The sequence below is a fragment of the Syngnathus floridae genome, chromosome 13 (assembly GCF_059516105.1).
Source record: "Syngnathus floridae isolate MCC-2025c chromosome 13, RoL_Sflo_1.0, whole genome shotgun sequence".
NCBI lineage: Eukaryota > Metazoa > Chordata > Actinopteri > Syngnathiformes > Syngnathidae > Syngnathus > Syngnathus floridae.
Genome location: NC_142425.1, coordinates 12,569,146 through 12,584,120, shown reverse-complemented (window position 1 = coordinate 12,584,120; position 14,975 = coordinate 12,569,146). Strand labels below are relative to the sequence as shown.

At 44.9% G+C, this 14,975-nt stretch overlaps 4 protein-coding genes across 7 annotated transcripts; 3 read left to right on the top strand and 1 right to left on the bottom strand.

The window, feature by feature from the left end:
- Positions 1–233: 233 nt before the first annotated feature.
- LOC148388942 (tetratricopeptide repeat protein 39C-like) lies at positions 234–7,523 on the bottom strand. Its single transcript, XM_088394295.1, has 15 exons — positions 7,256–7,523; positions 3,911–4,903; positions 3,581–3,629; positions 3,355–3,483; positions 3,160–3,274; positions 2,690–3,053; positions 2,451–2,619; positions 2,288–2,381; positions 2,105–2,212; positions 1,930–2,039; positions 1,713–1,836; positions 1,540–1,637; positions 1,373–1,477; positions 1,112–1,150; positions 234–1,020 (listed from the first exon to the last, which is right to left on the bottom strand). Exons 2-15 carry the CDS (start codon positions 4,060–4,062, stop codon positions 931–933), a joined length of 1,746 nt encoding a protein of 581 aa, XP_088250421.1. The 5' UTR covers positions 4,063–4,903; positions 7,256–7,523; the 3' UTR covers positions 234–930.
- On the top strand, positions 3,869–7,627 carry LOC148388941 (allantoinase, mitochondrial). Of its 2 annotated transcripts, none has more exons than XM_088394300.1 (12): positions 3,869–4,092; positions 4,771–4,929; positions 5,171–5,322; positions 5,430–5,544; positions 5,738–5,884; positions 6,087–6,132; positions 6,214–6,307; positions 6,406–6,592; positions 6,676–6,814; positions 6,896–7,068; positions 7,139–7,171; positions 7,244–7,627. In XM_088394300.1, exons 2-12 carry the CDS (start codon positions 4,786–4,788, stop codon positions 7,394–7,396), a joined length of 1,383 nt encoding a protein of 460 aa, XP_088250426.1. In that variant the 5' UTR covers positions 3,869–4,092; positions 4,771–4,785; the 3' UTR covers positions 7,397–7,627. The 2 variants fall into 2 exon arrangements, with proteins under 2 accessions (XP_088250426.1, XP_088250425.1); XM_088394299.1 differs by having other exon boundaries at positions 5,159–5,322.
- Positions 7,628–7,749: 122 nt separating this feature from the next.
- Positions 7,750–10,164, top strand: agxta (alanine--glyoxylate aminotransferase a). Its single transcript, XM_088394301.1, has 11 exons — positions 7,750–8,157; positions 8,250–8,442; positions 8,530–8,588; positions 8,653–8,753; positions 8,822–8,892; positions 8,974–9,058; positions 9,152–9,250; positions 9,314–9,383; positions 9,476–9,571; positions 9,644–9,772; positions 9,959–10,164. The coding sequence occupies exons 1-11, from the start codon at positions 7,876–7,878 to the stop codon at positions 10,064–10,066; spliced, it is 1,293 nt and encodes a 430-aa protein (XP_088250427.1). The 5' UTR covers positions 7,750–7,875; the 3' UTR covers positions 10,067–10,164.
- A 143-nt stretch (positions 10,165–10,307) lies between these two features.
- cep63 (centrosomal protein 63) lies at positions 10,308–13,732 on the top strand. 3 transcript variants are annotated; one of them, XM_088394296.1, is made up of 13 exons: positions 10,308–10,668; positions 10,744–10,921; positions 10,993–11,088; positions 11,182–11,301; positions 11,421–11,513; positions 11,586–11,753; positions 11,816–11,898; positions 11,974–12,108; positions 12,175–12,268; positions 12,652–12,717; positions 12,799–12,968; positions 13,024–13,177; positions 13,299–13,731. In XM_088394296.1, exons 1-13 carry the CDS (start codon positions 10,628–10,630, stop codon positions 13,452–13,454), a joined length of 1,554 nt encoding a protein of 517 aa, XP_088250422.1. In that variant the 5' UTR covers positions 10,308–10,627; the 3' UTR covers positions 13,455–13,731. The 3 variants fall into 3 exon arrangements, with proteins under 3 accessions (XP_088250422.1, XP_088250423.1, XP_088250424.1); XM_088394297.1 differs by having other exon boundaries at positions 10,309–10,668; positions 13,027–13,177; positions 13,299–13,728; XM_088394298.1 differs by having other exon boundaries at positions 10,338–10,418; positions 13,299–13,732.
- The last annotated feature ends 1,243 nt before the right edge of the window (positions 13,733–14,975 follow it).

The following is a 14,975-nucleotide window of genomic DNA, read 5'->3' as shown; positions in this document are numbered from 1 at the left end:
AGAGGGGGGATAGAAGGAAGAGCGGGGAGGGAGGGTTTTTGGGGCTGGGTTGGGAGGGGGGGAGCAGGAAGTGCACCTTGGCGATGCTGACGTCATACCAAAATGTACTGTTGTGTTTATTCATTTCATTTATAGAGCATTGAAGGCCTAGTTGGAAGCTAGCTAGATATATAAATAGATAGGTACGTTGATTGAGATATATTTATATGGCTTGTCAGATTAAAAGAAAACACTTTGAGGGAAAAGAGTTTATTGTGGAGTTGAGTGACATTTGAACTGAAATGTGGATCAAAACATTACTTGACAAACGGACCACTCGCACACTTTCACGTTCATCACACGACAAGGAGATGAGGAATAACAAACACAATAAATAGCACAATTTCCTCCATCTTCTCGGAGTGGCTTTTTGTTGGAGATGAATCAAAATCGACACGAAAATTAAGGATGACACTGGACACCATCACAAATTGAAGGTGTGACTGGCAAAAGAAACGTACTACACAGCAGGCAAATGTGTTGTAACACTGAGAAAAATTCTGTTAAAACCGTTTTGAAAACATTTGTGTGGCAAAAATTCAGTTAAAACTCTATTTGAGGCAATCACAATAAATATTGAGTTCTTTTCCCTGCGTTAAACATCTTAATGAATGCACAGGTGCTTGTTGTGATGAGCTAAATCATACAATAGGTGAAAGCATTTTTACATGGGCGAAAATCTTGTCAAAACACGCCGCCGTTTGTTGCAAGTGGGACAAAAATACAGTACTTGTATGTACAGATTTAAGTTTGCATCCGGCACTGGTATCTTAACATTGTACAATGAGTAAATAAGTGATTTTCAAACTGGGTCTGTAGGTTTCCTTAAACAGATTCAGTTCGTGGGTTAAAAGATGATGTAAAAAGGCTAACGTCGACCCCCGTATGGAGTCACTGAGGCACGAGTTCCTTCAGAGAGGCTAACGCCGAATGGATGCGCACATGAAGCCTGTTCTCAAAGTCGTAGCCCGTGAAATCCTCCTGGAAACACAAATGGAGAAAAAAAATAACAATCGTGTTAGCCTGTAATGCTAAGTGTGTGTGCTAACCCTTCTTATTTGATTATTTTTACCTTTGCTTGGAGTAGGAACGATCTTCCCTTGCCCACTGTCTGATTGGTGGGAACACAAAAGAAATGTGTCATCAAAAACACGTACCTTAAAGTTATTATTTTTAAACAGATAACTTTTTAGTGTTTTGGATGTATAACTGGAAAAGAAAATTGGACATACTTCTGAATTAAATCTAAATATACCAGCACAGCCTAGAACCTAAATTGAAAAATATATTTAATAAAGAAAATAATAAAGAGGCAGACGAGGACTGGACTGACCTCAGGTTTGGCTAACAGCACGCAGCCTAGCTCGTAGACGGCGTACGGCTGAACGTACGAATTGGTCTGACGTCCGTGCTCGTCTCTGGCTGCCATCTGGAAGGACTGCGCAAAAATATTCCACAGTCAACACCACATGGGGTGATTGTCAGAGGCTGTTGGATTACCTGAACGGCGTCTCTGATGTTGCCGTGACATTTGTGGATGGCGCCCAGCAGGAGATGTTTCAATCCTCGACACGACGCCTCGTCAAGACGCTGCAACACTGAACCCACAACGTTACTCTTCCCTTGCACGGCTTTGTTGACACAAACATGTCGCAACGGCGTCACTTTCCTACCTTGGTTCATGACCTGCAGCTTGGACGACGAGCAGTTGGGAAGCGCTTTCCACAGGTACAACACCTCAATGACGCCCAGGATGCAAAGCTCTCTGCTGAGCGAGATCTTCCTCAAACGCTCCGCCTGTACATCCAAGACACATCGCAAATCAATCATCCAAAACACACCACAGATCCACATTTTAAACACACAGTGTCTCTTTTTTAGAAGGCATACCCGTTTGACAGCAAACTGCTCAATCTGGTTGTTTTTCCTCTTGAACAGCTTCTGCACATCCTTGAAGACGCCGCTAGCGCCGTCCAGGTCGCCCGAGGCGCCCTGACACACTACGGAAAAAGACCAAAAAGATGCCACGATGCTAATGTCACTAACGCTAATGTCGTCTTCTTACCTCCGGTCAGGTAAGCGTAATAACACTGCGACCATCTTGACTCATTCTTCAGCCTCTTGAAGGCCAGGTGGGCGTCTTCGAAGTTCATCTCGATCATGCTGCACCAGCCTGATGAGACAGATAGAAACAATCGGTCTGCAAATCCCCGACGAGCAGCGCCAGACCCGATTAGCCGCAACGTACCAATCTCATACAGACACACGTGTTGGAGTTCTCTTTGGTCTGAAGCCAGTTCCAGTGCATCGTTGAAGCAGGCCAGAGCGCTGTTGATGTGACACTAAGGATACACAAAAAACTCTCACGCTCCTGAATGCATCACCAAAACGTAAGGCTGAGGCAGTCCTACCTCCAGTCTGTGTACGCGCCCCTTAAAGAAGATGAAGAGGGAGGAGTTTGGGTAGACCAACGACTTCCTGTGCAGGATCTCTTTGGCTTCAGTCAGGCCAGCGTGAGAATCACACCCGTCGAGTGCAAAGAAGGGCAGCACTACCGTGTGGTACCACAAGAGGGCCAAACTGATGGCACAAAAGAAAAACTTTAGTCACAATTGGAGAGTTCGTGTTAGTATTTTTTGGGCATACTCACGTAGCTAGGGGTGCCTTCATGTCCTTGCTCTCGCTGGCGTAGGCAAGCGCGGCGAGGCCTTGCAGGCGGTCTCCCGGGAAGCCCAACAGGTTGATGATCTTGAGAAGGTGAGGGGGCACCATGGAGATGCACAGGTGGAACAGGCCGTAGCCGAAGCTCACCGAGCCCTTCAGGCGGTCCAGGGCCTCGGACGTCACACCGCTCTCCACTTCATTGTGGTTGGCATTGTCGGGCACGGTGGTGGCGGCGGCGGCGGTCTCGGCGGGGGTCTGCTGGCAGGCGTCCTGCAGCTGGCTGATGTCGCTGTGGCATTTGTTGTACATCTTCCACGCTTTGCGGAGTATCCATCCACCTTTTATGTACGCTGTTAAACCACATTTGTCATATTGATGGAACAAAACTCAAAAGACTAACTTTGCTCACAACAAAATAGTCCACACCACAGACGTGGAAGAAAGTATGAAGCTGACCTGAGAGTTCCTGCTTGACAAACGAGAGCACGGCCAAGTAAACCTGACAGTCGGCCACAATGATCTGTCTTTGCAGGCGGTCTACCACCACCACTCCGGACCGCTGAGAGTCCATCTGTACATACGCAGAACATTCAAGAACTGTCTTTGACAAGAATGCATCAAATGAAATCGAGTGTTTTAAAATAAACCAACACTCTTCTTAATCTTGTTCCTGATGGTCTCCAGCACGCCGACACTGTCGCTCTCACACAACTTCTCGGTGGTCTTCAGGTCATCGCAGGCCGTCTGCATTTTCTCCTCTTCGAATGTCATCATGGCATTCTGAAAAGATAATTTACACACACCTCAAAGGACCTTATCAGTATAATGTTGCATGTACTCCAAATATTTGCACATAATCTTAACACATCTCACTCACCAAGAAGCTGACAAAACTTGCCCCGAAGCTCATCAGCGGACTCTGACTCCTGCAGAAGACAACACAAGTGAAAACACACCACAAACTGCAAAGCTGAAATGTGCCATGATGACTTAAACCAGGTGGCATCGAGGTAGGGCATCTGGAAGGTACCTCTTTTAATCAATATATACACCAAAACATCTAATGATGCTCTAAAAATGCTTCAGCGTCAAGTCCATTTTACGACCCTGGCGATGTGACGTCATGACGTTGACTTCACCGCAGATTTGTTAACACGCCCATACCCGCACAATCACGTATTTCTATAGGAGAGCGCGGGTACGTTACCGGTATCTCCTGAAAAGCTCATCGCTCTCCTTGAAGCCGTTGTTGAGGAGCATGTTGATGCCTTGCAGCGCCATCTCTGCATCATCGATGTGCTCGGCCTTCTCCTCCTCCACCTGCTGCTGAGGCTGCTTCTGCTGATCCGGGCCCGCCATCGCCGCTCGTGTGAAGATGAGGATGATGAGGTTGATGGAGACAGTTGTTAAAAGAAAACCTGCTGCTCACGTTCACTCTATTCATCCATTGTTTTTCTCGAGCTAGCCATCCGTCTAGCAATCGCTTTCCCCGCCTTGTCCTCCCGGGTTGTGCGGCATCCGGTACATTACGTAATGAAAACAACCACGTGATTCGGCGAGATTTGCGTTCTGACGTCACTAGAGATGGAACCAATGCTGTTGAAACATTGAACATTTAAGAGATTAATGAAGATGTTTTCTTCAATATTATTATGATTTAACGTTTATCTGGTTAATTTTTCAAGTGTAATTTGTAATTCGTTTGTTAAATTTCTTGTATTTCATTTACATTGTCATTTCATTAAAGAAAATTAGGTTGATCATTAGCTTGTTAGCCAGCCAGCTAAGTAACTCATTAGCTAGGTTGCTAGATTGGTCGGACAGATAGTTGTGTAACTTTGTAGCGTGTTAAAAATTGTTCAAACGTCCTCTTAGTTAAACATAATAACAAAAAAAACCACATAATAATGTTCTTCTTGTTTGGAGTGTTTTGACAATTGTCACATGGTGGTGGTAATTCTTCGAACCATTTAGACTGCAGGCAGGGGCAGGGCTACCCCTGAGGATTGCACATGATCCGGTTTAGTCATTAAACAGACACTTTGTGTTTGTTATTCATATTCACAGGCATTGAATGCATACATGGAGCTGGGATCCACTGTGTCGGCGGTGAAGAGCACCAGAGTTCTTCTGGGGAACCAACAAGTTGGGTCTGCAGTCATCCTCATACGAGATGGGAAGATCCATCAGGTGCTTTCCACTGAGGAATTTACAGAGGACGTGGAGGTAAGATCAAATAAAAAGGAAAATTCAACTCTGCTTGCAGCTACCTAGGTAGGAGACTTGTTAGATTTCTAGTTGTCACAAGCTACCGGGTCACAAATGAGGTTGCACGCTACAGAGAAGCAAGTTAATGAGCTCTAATAAAGTTACAACGAGATAGCTCTCTAGGTTCTGCATTAAGCAGATAGCAAACTTGCTAACTCAACAGGTAGCTGGCCAATAAACCCTGCAGCCTTGTTTTCAGGTGTTGGATGCGGGCGATAGTGTAGTGATGCCGGGAATCGTGGACTGTCACGTTCACGTCAATGAGCCCGGACGCACCTCCTGGGAAGGATTTTGGACGGCCACCAGGGCGGCGGCAGCAGGAGGTGTCACCACCATCGTGGACATGCCCCTGTGAGTGACCTACCCATCTATCGAGCAAAGTATCACGTGAAATGATTTTCTTACTCTCTACATTCTCTACTAACTTGAATCAACCCTTTACATTACTTTTATTCCAGAAATAGCATCCCTCCAACCACCACGCTGGCTAATTTACAGGAGAAGCTACGCGAGGCCACGGGTAAATGCTTCGTGGACACTGCCTTTTGGGGTGGCGTGATTCCCGGCAATCAGGTATGGCGGTGTATCAAATAACAATGCCGCTCCCTCTCTCACTACCCATGGACATAGAGCCCTATTGTTAGAAAGGGCCGTTTGCGCCGTTGTGGGAGTGAACACAGCTGATTTGCACATGGCGGAAGCATAAAGTGACTCGCTGGAGTCCATTCAGGCATGCAGAACTCTCAAAACTCTCCTCTACTTAAAGCTAGAACTTCAGCCCATGATTCAGGCCGGAGTGGCTGGCTTCAAGTGCTTCCTGATCCACAGCGGCGTGGATGAGTTCCCTCACGTGAGCCATGGAGACCTTCAGGCTGCCATGGAGCAGCTGAGAGGAACAGGAAGTGTCCTACTGGTACACAAATACACCACAGCAGGGCAACATTAACTGTTTTACATATCATTAGCATTATTAGTTTCAGTTAGCTTTAGCGCACTGTTTTGCATACAGTTAGCATCTGACCACATTCTGCGTGTATTTTACTCAGATTGAGCATTTTATGAAAAAAGATGATGGAAGATCTACACGTGGGATGTTTTTTTTTTGTCTCTTTTAGTTTCATGCTGAGAAGGAAGTTCAACAGACTAGTGAGAGCAATGGCGGTAATTTTCTATTTAGTGTAACACTTATTGTAGTCTCACTCATCTGGTATATGGACTTATGTTAACCTATGTCCACATCAGATGCTCAACAATATGACACCTTCCTGCAGTCCAGACCTGACATCATGGAAGTGGAGGCTATCCGCAGTGTGGTACAGCTCTGCACCGAGTACCAGTGAGATCATCATCACCATGACAACAAGAAACAATCAACTACCAGTTAGCCATATTTCAGGGACATTGTTTTATATCCGGTGTGTTTTTGTGCTTCAGGGTGCGCTGCCATGTGGTCCACTTGTCTTCAGCTCAGGCGTTGCCTCTCATCCAAGAGGCCAAAAAGGGCGGGGCCCCCCTGACGGTGGAGACCACCCACCACTATCTGAACCTGACTGCAGAGGGCGTACCAGCGGGGGCCACGCAGTTCAAGTGTTGCCCACCCATCCGATCAGCTCACAACCAGGTCAACAGCAATTCTGTCACTTATTTTCAAATCCGTTTAAAAAGTCTTTGTGTCTGTAAATGATACTTTGCCTCCCCCTGCAGGATCAGTTGTGGGCGGCGCTGAAGGAGGGCCACATTGACATGGTGGTGTCGGACCACTCCCCCTGCACGCCTGACCTTAAGAAACTGGACCTTGGAGATTTTACTCAAGCCTGGGGAGGAATTTCATCTCTCCAGTTTGGTAATACCGGCCACAAAACTCTTGTCATAAACTCCTCTATGGTCATAAATCACAATTTATGACTTGTTTGATATTGGTTAGGCTTGCCTCTGTTCTGGAGCGCAGCCAGTCAGAAGGGCTTTCAATTTGGGGACGCGGTACGCCTCCTGTGCCAAAACACGGCCCAGCTCTGTGGCCTTGGCCAGCAGAAGGGCAGCCTGGCACCGGGTTACGACGCTGACCTGGTCATCTGGGACCCTGAGAGGGAATTTGAGGTTTGCACCAAAAAAAAAAAAATCAAAGTAGCTACAAGGCTGGTAAAAACTTTGTTTCATCCTGGTATAGATTAAAGAAGAAGGCATACATCATAAGAACAAGGTAGGAAACAAACATGGCTGAACTTGAAGCAGGACTCGGACTCATTCTGAAATTTGAGCTGTGTGTGCGTAGCTAACTCCGTACCTGGGGGTGCCTCTCCGAGGCGTGGTGAGGTCCACCATCGTGAGGGGACAGCTGGTGTACCGCGACGGCTCCTTCAGCACAGAGCCCCTGGGGAAGACCCTTCTTCTCACCCCGAGGACCATCCCTCAGGATGACGCATGAAGACGAGGACATGAAACCAAGTATTTTTAAAATATGATTATAGCCACAAAAATATATAACCAGACAGTAGAAGCACTATATTAGATGTAGTTACTTCTGACATTCATGTTCTGGCTGTCATGAGGTGGTGAGAGTCCAAGTTAGAAGATGCTACTTTTTAACCTTTCAAGATAAAAGTATTAATATAAATATATTATGGAATATGTACTCATTTTATTCTGTAAAATAAATGTATACAAAAAGTATACTGATAATATAACAGCTTGTCTCCTGATTTTTATCAAGACATTTTAAATCAGCATTTTTGCACATTTTTAAATGTTCAAACTTTATAGTAAATATTTTACAGAAATATTTATTTAGCAATTATGTACCAAACCAAGACTGCAATTTACACTATGATAGAGATTTTAAATTGATCTTGACATATCATTACGTATCACCAAATATCATTTGTTACAACTTGATTGGATTATACAATGCCACTAAAAAAAGTGATGAGTCATTCGTTAATATTTAACTTGAGCCAAGGACTGACAGACAAACAAAGTTGGAAAACCAGTCTGGTCCGAGTTTGCACAGCTCTCCACACAGATTTAGCCATGTCCTCCTTGGCGGTTCCACCTCCGGAACGTCTGCGAACTCCCATGACGGTTCCTCGGCGCCACATGTTCGGACCTGGACCCTCCAACGTTCCCCCACGCATCTTACAGGCCGGAGCCAATCCCGTCATCGGACACATGCATCCGGAAACTTTTGAGGTAACACCCGATTGTCTTTTTATTTTGACTGTGAAAAATGTGTCTACAAAAAAATCTTTTAAAATGAAAATGAATGACGTGTTGCTTTGCAGATAATGGCCGACATCCGGAGCGGAGTACAATATCTGTTCCAGACTCTGAACCCGATGACTTTTGTAGTGAGTGGCACGGGCCACGCCGCTATGGAGTGCGGCATCTTCAACGCCGTGGAGGCCGGCGACAGCGTGCTGGTAGCAGTTAACGGCATCTGGGGAGAGCGGGCGGCGGACATGGCAGGGAGGATTGGTAACACTGGCTTCTTAGCAATTACATTTTTTTTCTGACTTTTTTTTTTATCAGTATCAACAGACTGAAATTTCATTGACTCAACAGGTGCTGTGGTTCACACCATTATTGCCGGTGGAGTGTTCACCAATGCAGAAATCGAACAGGTAGGCAGACACTCACGCTAACATGCTAACCAATCAATATCGATTGATTGTTGTGCCATGCTAGGCGTTAATCAAACACAGGCCTGCACTGCTTTTCCTGGCACACGGAGAATCGTCCACTGGCATCCTCCACCCGCTGGACGGCATCGGACAGCTCTGTCACAAGTAAAAATGATAAAAAAAAAAAAAAAAAAAGTGAAGCAATGATGATGATTGTGTTTGTGCCTCAACAGGTACGACTGTTTGTTGCTGGTGGACTCTGTGGCGTCAGTAGGTGGCGCTCCAGTGCGCATGGACCAACAAGGTATATAAAGTTAATATGCTCGATCACGTTTGTCCAAAAAAAAAATTTGAACATCAAGGCAATGGGAAACTTTCTGTTTAGAGATCGACATCCTGTACACGGGTTCGCAGAAGGTTCTGAACGCCCCACCAGGAACCGCACCCATCTCCTTCAGTGAGCGAGCATGGTAAGGCCTCAAAATCAAGCATATTACTCATACAACACCAGTCAACTACAAAAAAAACAATTTCCATGTAGAAATGCAGCATTTTGCCCACAGTCAGAAAATATTCAAGCGCAGAACAAAGCCGGTGTCGTTCTTCTTGGACCTAAGATGGCTGGCTAACTACTGGGGATGTGACGGCAAAGCCACCCGAGTGTAAGGACTCCATTAAAACGGTTTCAAAGCAGAAATCTTTTCATGAACTAATCATCTTCGTAGGTACCACCACACAGGTCCCGTCTCTGCATTTTACTCCCTCAGGGAGAGCCTGGCCATCCTAGTGGAGGAGGTGAGGCTAAATCATCACTTAGTAGCTCAAAACACATAACGGAAGTAAATATTTCTTCGTGAGGGATGAACTAATTGTCTGCTGCTTGGTAGGGTCTGGAACATTCCTGGAAGAAACACAGGGAAGTGGCTGAGTATTTCCACACCGGTTTGGAGCGTATGGGACTTAAGCTCTTTGTGGAGGATAAGGTAAAATGTTTGGTTGGTCATTTCGGGTCACTCGTCACTAATTGTAATCATTTCTAATACGAATTTTCCAAGGCCTTGAGGTTGCCGACGGTGACGACAATCATGGTTCCGGATGGATACGACTGGAAGGAGATCACGGCCTATGTCATGAAAACGCACAACTTGGAGATCTCCGGGGGGCTCGGACCTTCTGCTGGCATGGTAGTGTGCAACCTACGTGTCTATTTATCTGTCTTGCTGGGAGCCTGCCTAACCTTTAATGCGCTAATCACGTGCCTCGCTAGCTAGCAACGTGAAAACTGCTGTCACCTACTTCTTTGGCAACCAATCAACATTCCTATCTTAGCTAGCATGTCACTTAGCAACCTAACATGTCGGCTGTTGCAGGTGCTGCGTGTCGGTCTGATGGGATGCAACAGCAGCATTTCGAGTGCGGACATGGTGCTGGAGGCGCTGAAGGATGTGCTGGCTCACTGTCACAAGAGCAAAGTCTAATATTAGAATCATAAAAAAAAAAATTACACTGTCATTGACAAGTTAACATTTTTCTGCCATATGAGATCTTGTTATAATAAAGATTTTTATAAATTAAATTATTTCCATGGTTTCAGTATATGCGATGCCTGCACAAAATATCATAATCAAAGTTTAAACTTAAGAAAATGACAACTTTAAAGAAATAAAATGAAAAAAATGACATATTCCGCCTCACGGCTTCCGTCGGACGTGATGACGTCACAGAAAAAGGCGGGGTCTCTCGTTTCAAACAGGAAGTAGTTTGCTTTTGCTTTTCATGTACTTTGAGAAGTTTGTTTTCCTTCAATGTTCAGTTGACCGCTAAATATTGGTAACTTATTTCCGTTTAACGTGCTAGCTGCAAGCAGTTAGTCTTTTAAAAAACTAAGATATTAAGCGCTAGATTGCTTCGCTTTAAACGTAAACGATTAGTTAGCTTGGTTGTTGCTAGCCGGTAGCTAATTCACCTTTTTACCCAAGTATGTATATATAGTCTATTAAAGTTATATGGTTAATATTTGAAAACATTTATGAGCTGTAATGGAGGCGTGTTTGGGCTCGTTGCTGAATTCGGACCTCAGGTAGAGTCATGCTAATAGTTTTGTAACTTGTCATGGCTGCTATTTCATACACTTGTTTGTCTACAAATTCTCCAGCTCAGTGCTGTCAGCGTGCGAGCCTGAGCTCCAGGAGCTGATGCGACAGATCGACATCATGATGAGCATGCAGAGGAACGAGTGGGAGGCACAGATACGGGACCTCCAGCAGCAGCTGAAGGGTGGCCAGGAGGACATTTCCACATCCAGGGTGATCATCCAGCGCAAAGACCTGGAGGTAAATCATACGTGGTGTGTACTAATATGTTCCTGAAACTCTGACATTTGTCTTTCGCTTTGCCGTTGTAGATTGGAGTTCTCCGCAAGCAGGTGGAGGACATCCAAGCCGGACGACATGACTTGGCAACCAAGTATGAGAAGCAGCTGGGAAAAGTTAGTGAGGAGGTGAGCCGTTGTGATGTGTTGTCACTGTCCAAAAATCGAAAAGCACAGTTTCACTTTATCCCACTTCACTGGGTTCCGTGTGAAATCCCTCAGCTGGAGAAATTAAAGAGGAATTATCAGAAGCTTGAGCGTCGACACATAAAGAAAGCCATCAGTGAGGAATCCAAAGATGAGGACGTGTCTGAAGTCAGGGTGCTAAAGGAGAAGCTTGAGGTATTACACAGAACATTGATATGATAGATTTATTCTGGAATATGCTTTCCATACAACTGTCTTTCTGTCCCTTTGCTGCCACCTGCTGGTGATGTGACTGCTTCCAATTCTGGCTGCAGGAGTACAGTCAGAGGTTGGTGGTCTACCAGACGCAGCTGGCAGAGTTGGAGGCCCACAAGAACAATCTAAATGAGGAGCTTGCACACGTCAAAGTAAACGCATTAGTTTGTACCTATGTAAACATCCTAATTAATCTTACAATCGAGAAAATGATCGTTGTCCAGGCACAGCGTGCATCCGAGCGTCTACACGCCGACTGCTGCATGGATGCTCAGCGAATGCGTTCTCAGCTGGATAAAGTTCACCACGATCTACACATGCAGGAAATGGAACTGGAACGTTTCCGAGCCCTGGCAAACACGAGGCTGTCGAACGACCGTTGGCAGCGACAGGTAAGGAGGAAGAGCGTTGCAAAAATATCGGCAGAACCGATCAACTTGGTTTTGGTCGACAGGATAAGACGGAGGAGATCGAAAGGCTTCACAAAGACGTCAGCACGCTCAAACACATGTTGCACGACAAAGAGAGAGCAATAAGGTGGGTAGTCTGTATACAAAGGTGTTGATGAGTGAGATCAAGTGTGTATCTATAATGTGTGTGTCCTTGTTATAGCTCATTGGAGGAGTGCTTGACATCTCACGACGCGGGGAAGCTTCGCGAGGATCTGCAGAGGGCCTCCGCCGAGCTCGACCGCGCTCGCACGTGTGAGGCTCACCTCAACGCGCAAGTGACCCGACTCAAAGAGAGGTAAGTGTGTAGTATGTGCGTGTGTATAGGATTGATTGATAAGAATGATTTTGTGACTGTGCTCAGATTGGAAGAAACCAGCGTCCAGCACGCAAAGGTCCAACAAGAAGCCAGGGTGCTAAAAGACGCCTTTGATACTTCAGTAGCAGAAGTGAAAAGGGTTGGACATCTTTTTTTTTTTTTTTTCCCTCCCACTGGTGACACATCATACTGGAAGTGACATCATCATATTAAATATTCCACATTTCTTATTTACCACATCAATTGAATATTTAGGTATATAATAATGTTTTTTTTTAATTAAAAAAATATGTAACAAAAATATGTAACTACATTTGACACAAACATTTCACTCAAAGATTTTAATTTTTCACTTTTACATATTTCATGTACCCCAATAGTATGTCTGTTTTTATTTTATTTATTTTACATTTATTAGACAATTGTTTCTTATTTACATACCATATTTCCATCAACATATTTTTAAAACCTATTTTTTAAACATATTTTTAACCATTGTTGATATTTCATGCACATTCTCAGTTGAGAGAGGAGCTGTCGAGGGCGGAGCAGCGGCACAGCGGAGACACGGATGACGTGAGGAAGCAGGTCGGTCGTTATCCGCGCTATTTCCTATTCTATGGCTTTCATCACACTTCCCTTTTTATGCTGATTGTTTTCTTCTCGCAGGCTGAGCCGTCATCTGCAACGTCGTTGACCTCCCATAGGGAAAGCAGCAGAACGGAGCAACCCCAGCTGAGGCCGGAGCTCACCCAGACGCCGCGGCCGAGGCCCGCCGGGGACGGGCCGACCTTGCAAGGACACGCCGCAGACGACCCTCCCAAGACCGTTGCGGAAAGGTACGCCAAACATAATTCACTTGATACTTACTTTGACTTAATACCGCTTTGTCAGCAGCAGTGTCAGCGAGGGAACTTCCTTTGACGGCGACATCCAGCGGTTGTTCACTCAGCTTCGCTCGACGGGCTCCCGGCAGCCGCCCGGCGAGCAGTCGGCGCTGACCAGGCGCGCTCTGGAGGGACGAAGCTTCATCTCGCCTTCGCCGCCGGTGAGCCTCTACACATTCTTGGACATCTCCCAAACACGTGGGAGGGACGTCATTCGCCTAAAAGCATATTTGCCATCCTCTCAAGATGATGGACGCTGACTGGATTTTGGTATTTGTTCAGGATGCTTCTCAGGTGGACGCCACCGTGTCGCACTACCTGGAAAAGGAGATGCTTCACTCCAAGGAGCTTCTGCAAAAGATGGACATGCACATCCTCGGCATGGGCGACAGCCACGCTGCCACCGTGGCCAAGCACCTCAATGCCAAGACATCATGAAGGTGGAGCAAAAACTCTTCTCTTTCAGTTTTTTTAAACACTTTACACATTAAACAGGTCTGAAAAGTGAAAGGAATTCTGCTAGATCTCATTTTTTTTTGTTTTGCCAGGAAATTCAGATTTTTTTTTTTTTACCTTGTAGTTCTGTGGTAAAAAATGAATTGTTTTCACTTCAAATATGAATGTAAATGGTGCTAAAATATATACGTGTGAATTACATCTATTTTTTTATAGGTCAAAATACAGCATTAAAAAATCTGTCTCAAAAAAATTACTGTCCCTAGGTTATTCCTTCATGTACCACTAGAGGGGGCACCACGCCCACACATTATAAAGGCTTACTGAACTCTCGTGAGATTTGCGTTTGTGACCTGGTGAGGTCATCAAGGCCACCTGAGCTGGGTGCATTGCCCCCCCCCGCCCCCCCCAGCAGCTGCACTCGCTGAGAGTGAATGTGTGTGTGCGAGATGTAAAGAAAACAAAGACTTCACAGCTGTACATTGCATTTGATGAAAAAAAACAGTTTAAATTTTGTGCAAAATAAATTACGAGAAAGTTTTAGTATTATGTGCAAAAGATGGGTAATACATACTCGGGTACAATTATACACGCACTAACAAGCAATTGTAATTTTAGAAAGGAATGTCACTTTCCTTTGACTCTTGACTGACTCCAGAGTCCAGCACTTCCTCTGTGTGTGTTAGGGGGGCCATGGCGTTCACAAAACACACAGTTGATTTACTGTGAATGTAAAAAAGCCGATACTTGTTAAGCAATATGAATTCTGCCTAGCAACAGAAAAAAAAAAGATGGACCCAATCTTTAGTGCTCTCTGCTGACACCTATTTTGTCGCCCAAGGGAGGTCACACACACTTTATCTGCTCTTTACTGGCCATCTGGGAGGGGGCGGGGCTTCGTACCGGAAAACTCCTCAGGCTTTGTTTTGCTTTCGCCTCATTTTTTGCATCTGAACATTTTTACTGAATAAATCATATTGCGGTAAGAAGTTAAATTGCAGTTGATGGAAGAAAAAAAAGTCATATTCTAAAAACAAAATCAAATTAAAATCAAATTAAATTATAAGAGTTATAAAATAAAATTATATATTTACAATACATTCTTCTATTTTCTTCAATACGTTATCTAAGGCTTTCTGTTGAACTGCCTAACGAAGGGTCAAATGAAAGGTTTGTGTGTCTGTTTTGAACACACTTCAACCTGCATTTCCATCTTTGTCTCGATCTCCATATGCTGCGTGTGTGTGTGTGTGTGTGTGACAGGTGCACATCGAAGTGCTGCGGGGCAGGACACGTTCTTTTGTGTGCGGAAACATCTGCCGTTTTGCTTAAACGCTTCACATGAATCTTTCCATATGGACTCGGTGGGCATTTATTCGATAATCCATGTGCTTATCTTAAATCTTATCGTTCTTCTTTGCAGAAGATAAAGAATATCATTTTATATCATCAAAAAGTGCAACAGGTATTTTAATCAGGATTAGTGATCACAATGCGAGTACA

Excerpts from the sequence above, each read along its gene's own strand:
- agxta (XM_088394301.1), top strand. The coding sequence starts at position 7,876 with ATGCCACTAAAAAAAGTGATGAGTCATTCGTTAATATTTAACTTGAGC. Across the intron at positions 8,893-8,973 it reads AGTGCGCATGGACCAACAAG|AGATCGACATCCTGTACACG; the intron begins GTATATAAAGTT and ends CTTTCTGTTTAG. Across the intron at positions 9,251-9,313 it reads GACGGCAAAGCCACCCGAGT|GTACCACCACACAGGTCCCG; the intron begins GTAAGGACTCCA and ends TCATCTTCGTAG.
- LOC148388942 (XM_088394295.1), bottom strand. The coding sequence starts at position 4,062 with ATGGCGGGCCCGGATCAGCAGAAGCAGCCTCAGCAGCAGGTGGAGGAG. Across the intron at positions 2,213-2,287 it reads CGTGTGTCTGTATGAGATTG|GCTGGTGCAGCATGATCGAG; the intron begins GTACGTTGCGGC and ends CTGTCTCATCAG. Across the intron at positions 1,151-1,372 it reads TGCTGTTAGCCAAACCTGAG|ACAGTGGGCAAGGGAAGATC; the intron begins GTCAGTCCAGTC and ends CCCACCAATCAG.
- LOC148388941 (XM_088394299.1), top strand. The coding sequence starts at position 4,786 with ATGGAGCTGGGATCCACTGTGTCGGCGGTGAAGAGCACCAGAGTTCTT. Across the intron at positions 6,308-6,405 it reads CAGCTCTGCACCGAGTACCA|GGTGCGCTGCCATGTGGTCC; the intron begins GTGAGATCATCA and ends TTTGTGCTTCAG. Across the intron at positions 7,172-7,243 it reads GCATACATCATAAGAACAAG|CTAACTCCGTACCTGGGGGT; the intron begins GTAGGAAACAAA and ends GTGTGTGCGTAG.
- cep63 (XM_088394296.1), top strand. The coding sequence starts at position 10,628 with ATGGAGGCGTGTTTGGGCTCGTTGCTGAATTCGGACCTCAG. Across the intron at positions 11,754-11,815 it reads ACGACCGTTGGCAGCGACAG|GATAAGACGGAGGAGATCGA; the intron begins GTAAGGAGGAAG and ends TTTGGTCGACAG. Across the intron at positions 12,969-13,023 it reads CCCAAGACCGTTGCGGAAAG|CAGCAGTGTCAGCGAGGGAA; the intron begins GTACGCCAAACA and ends CCGCTTTGTCAG.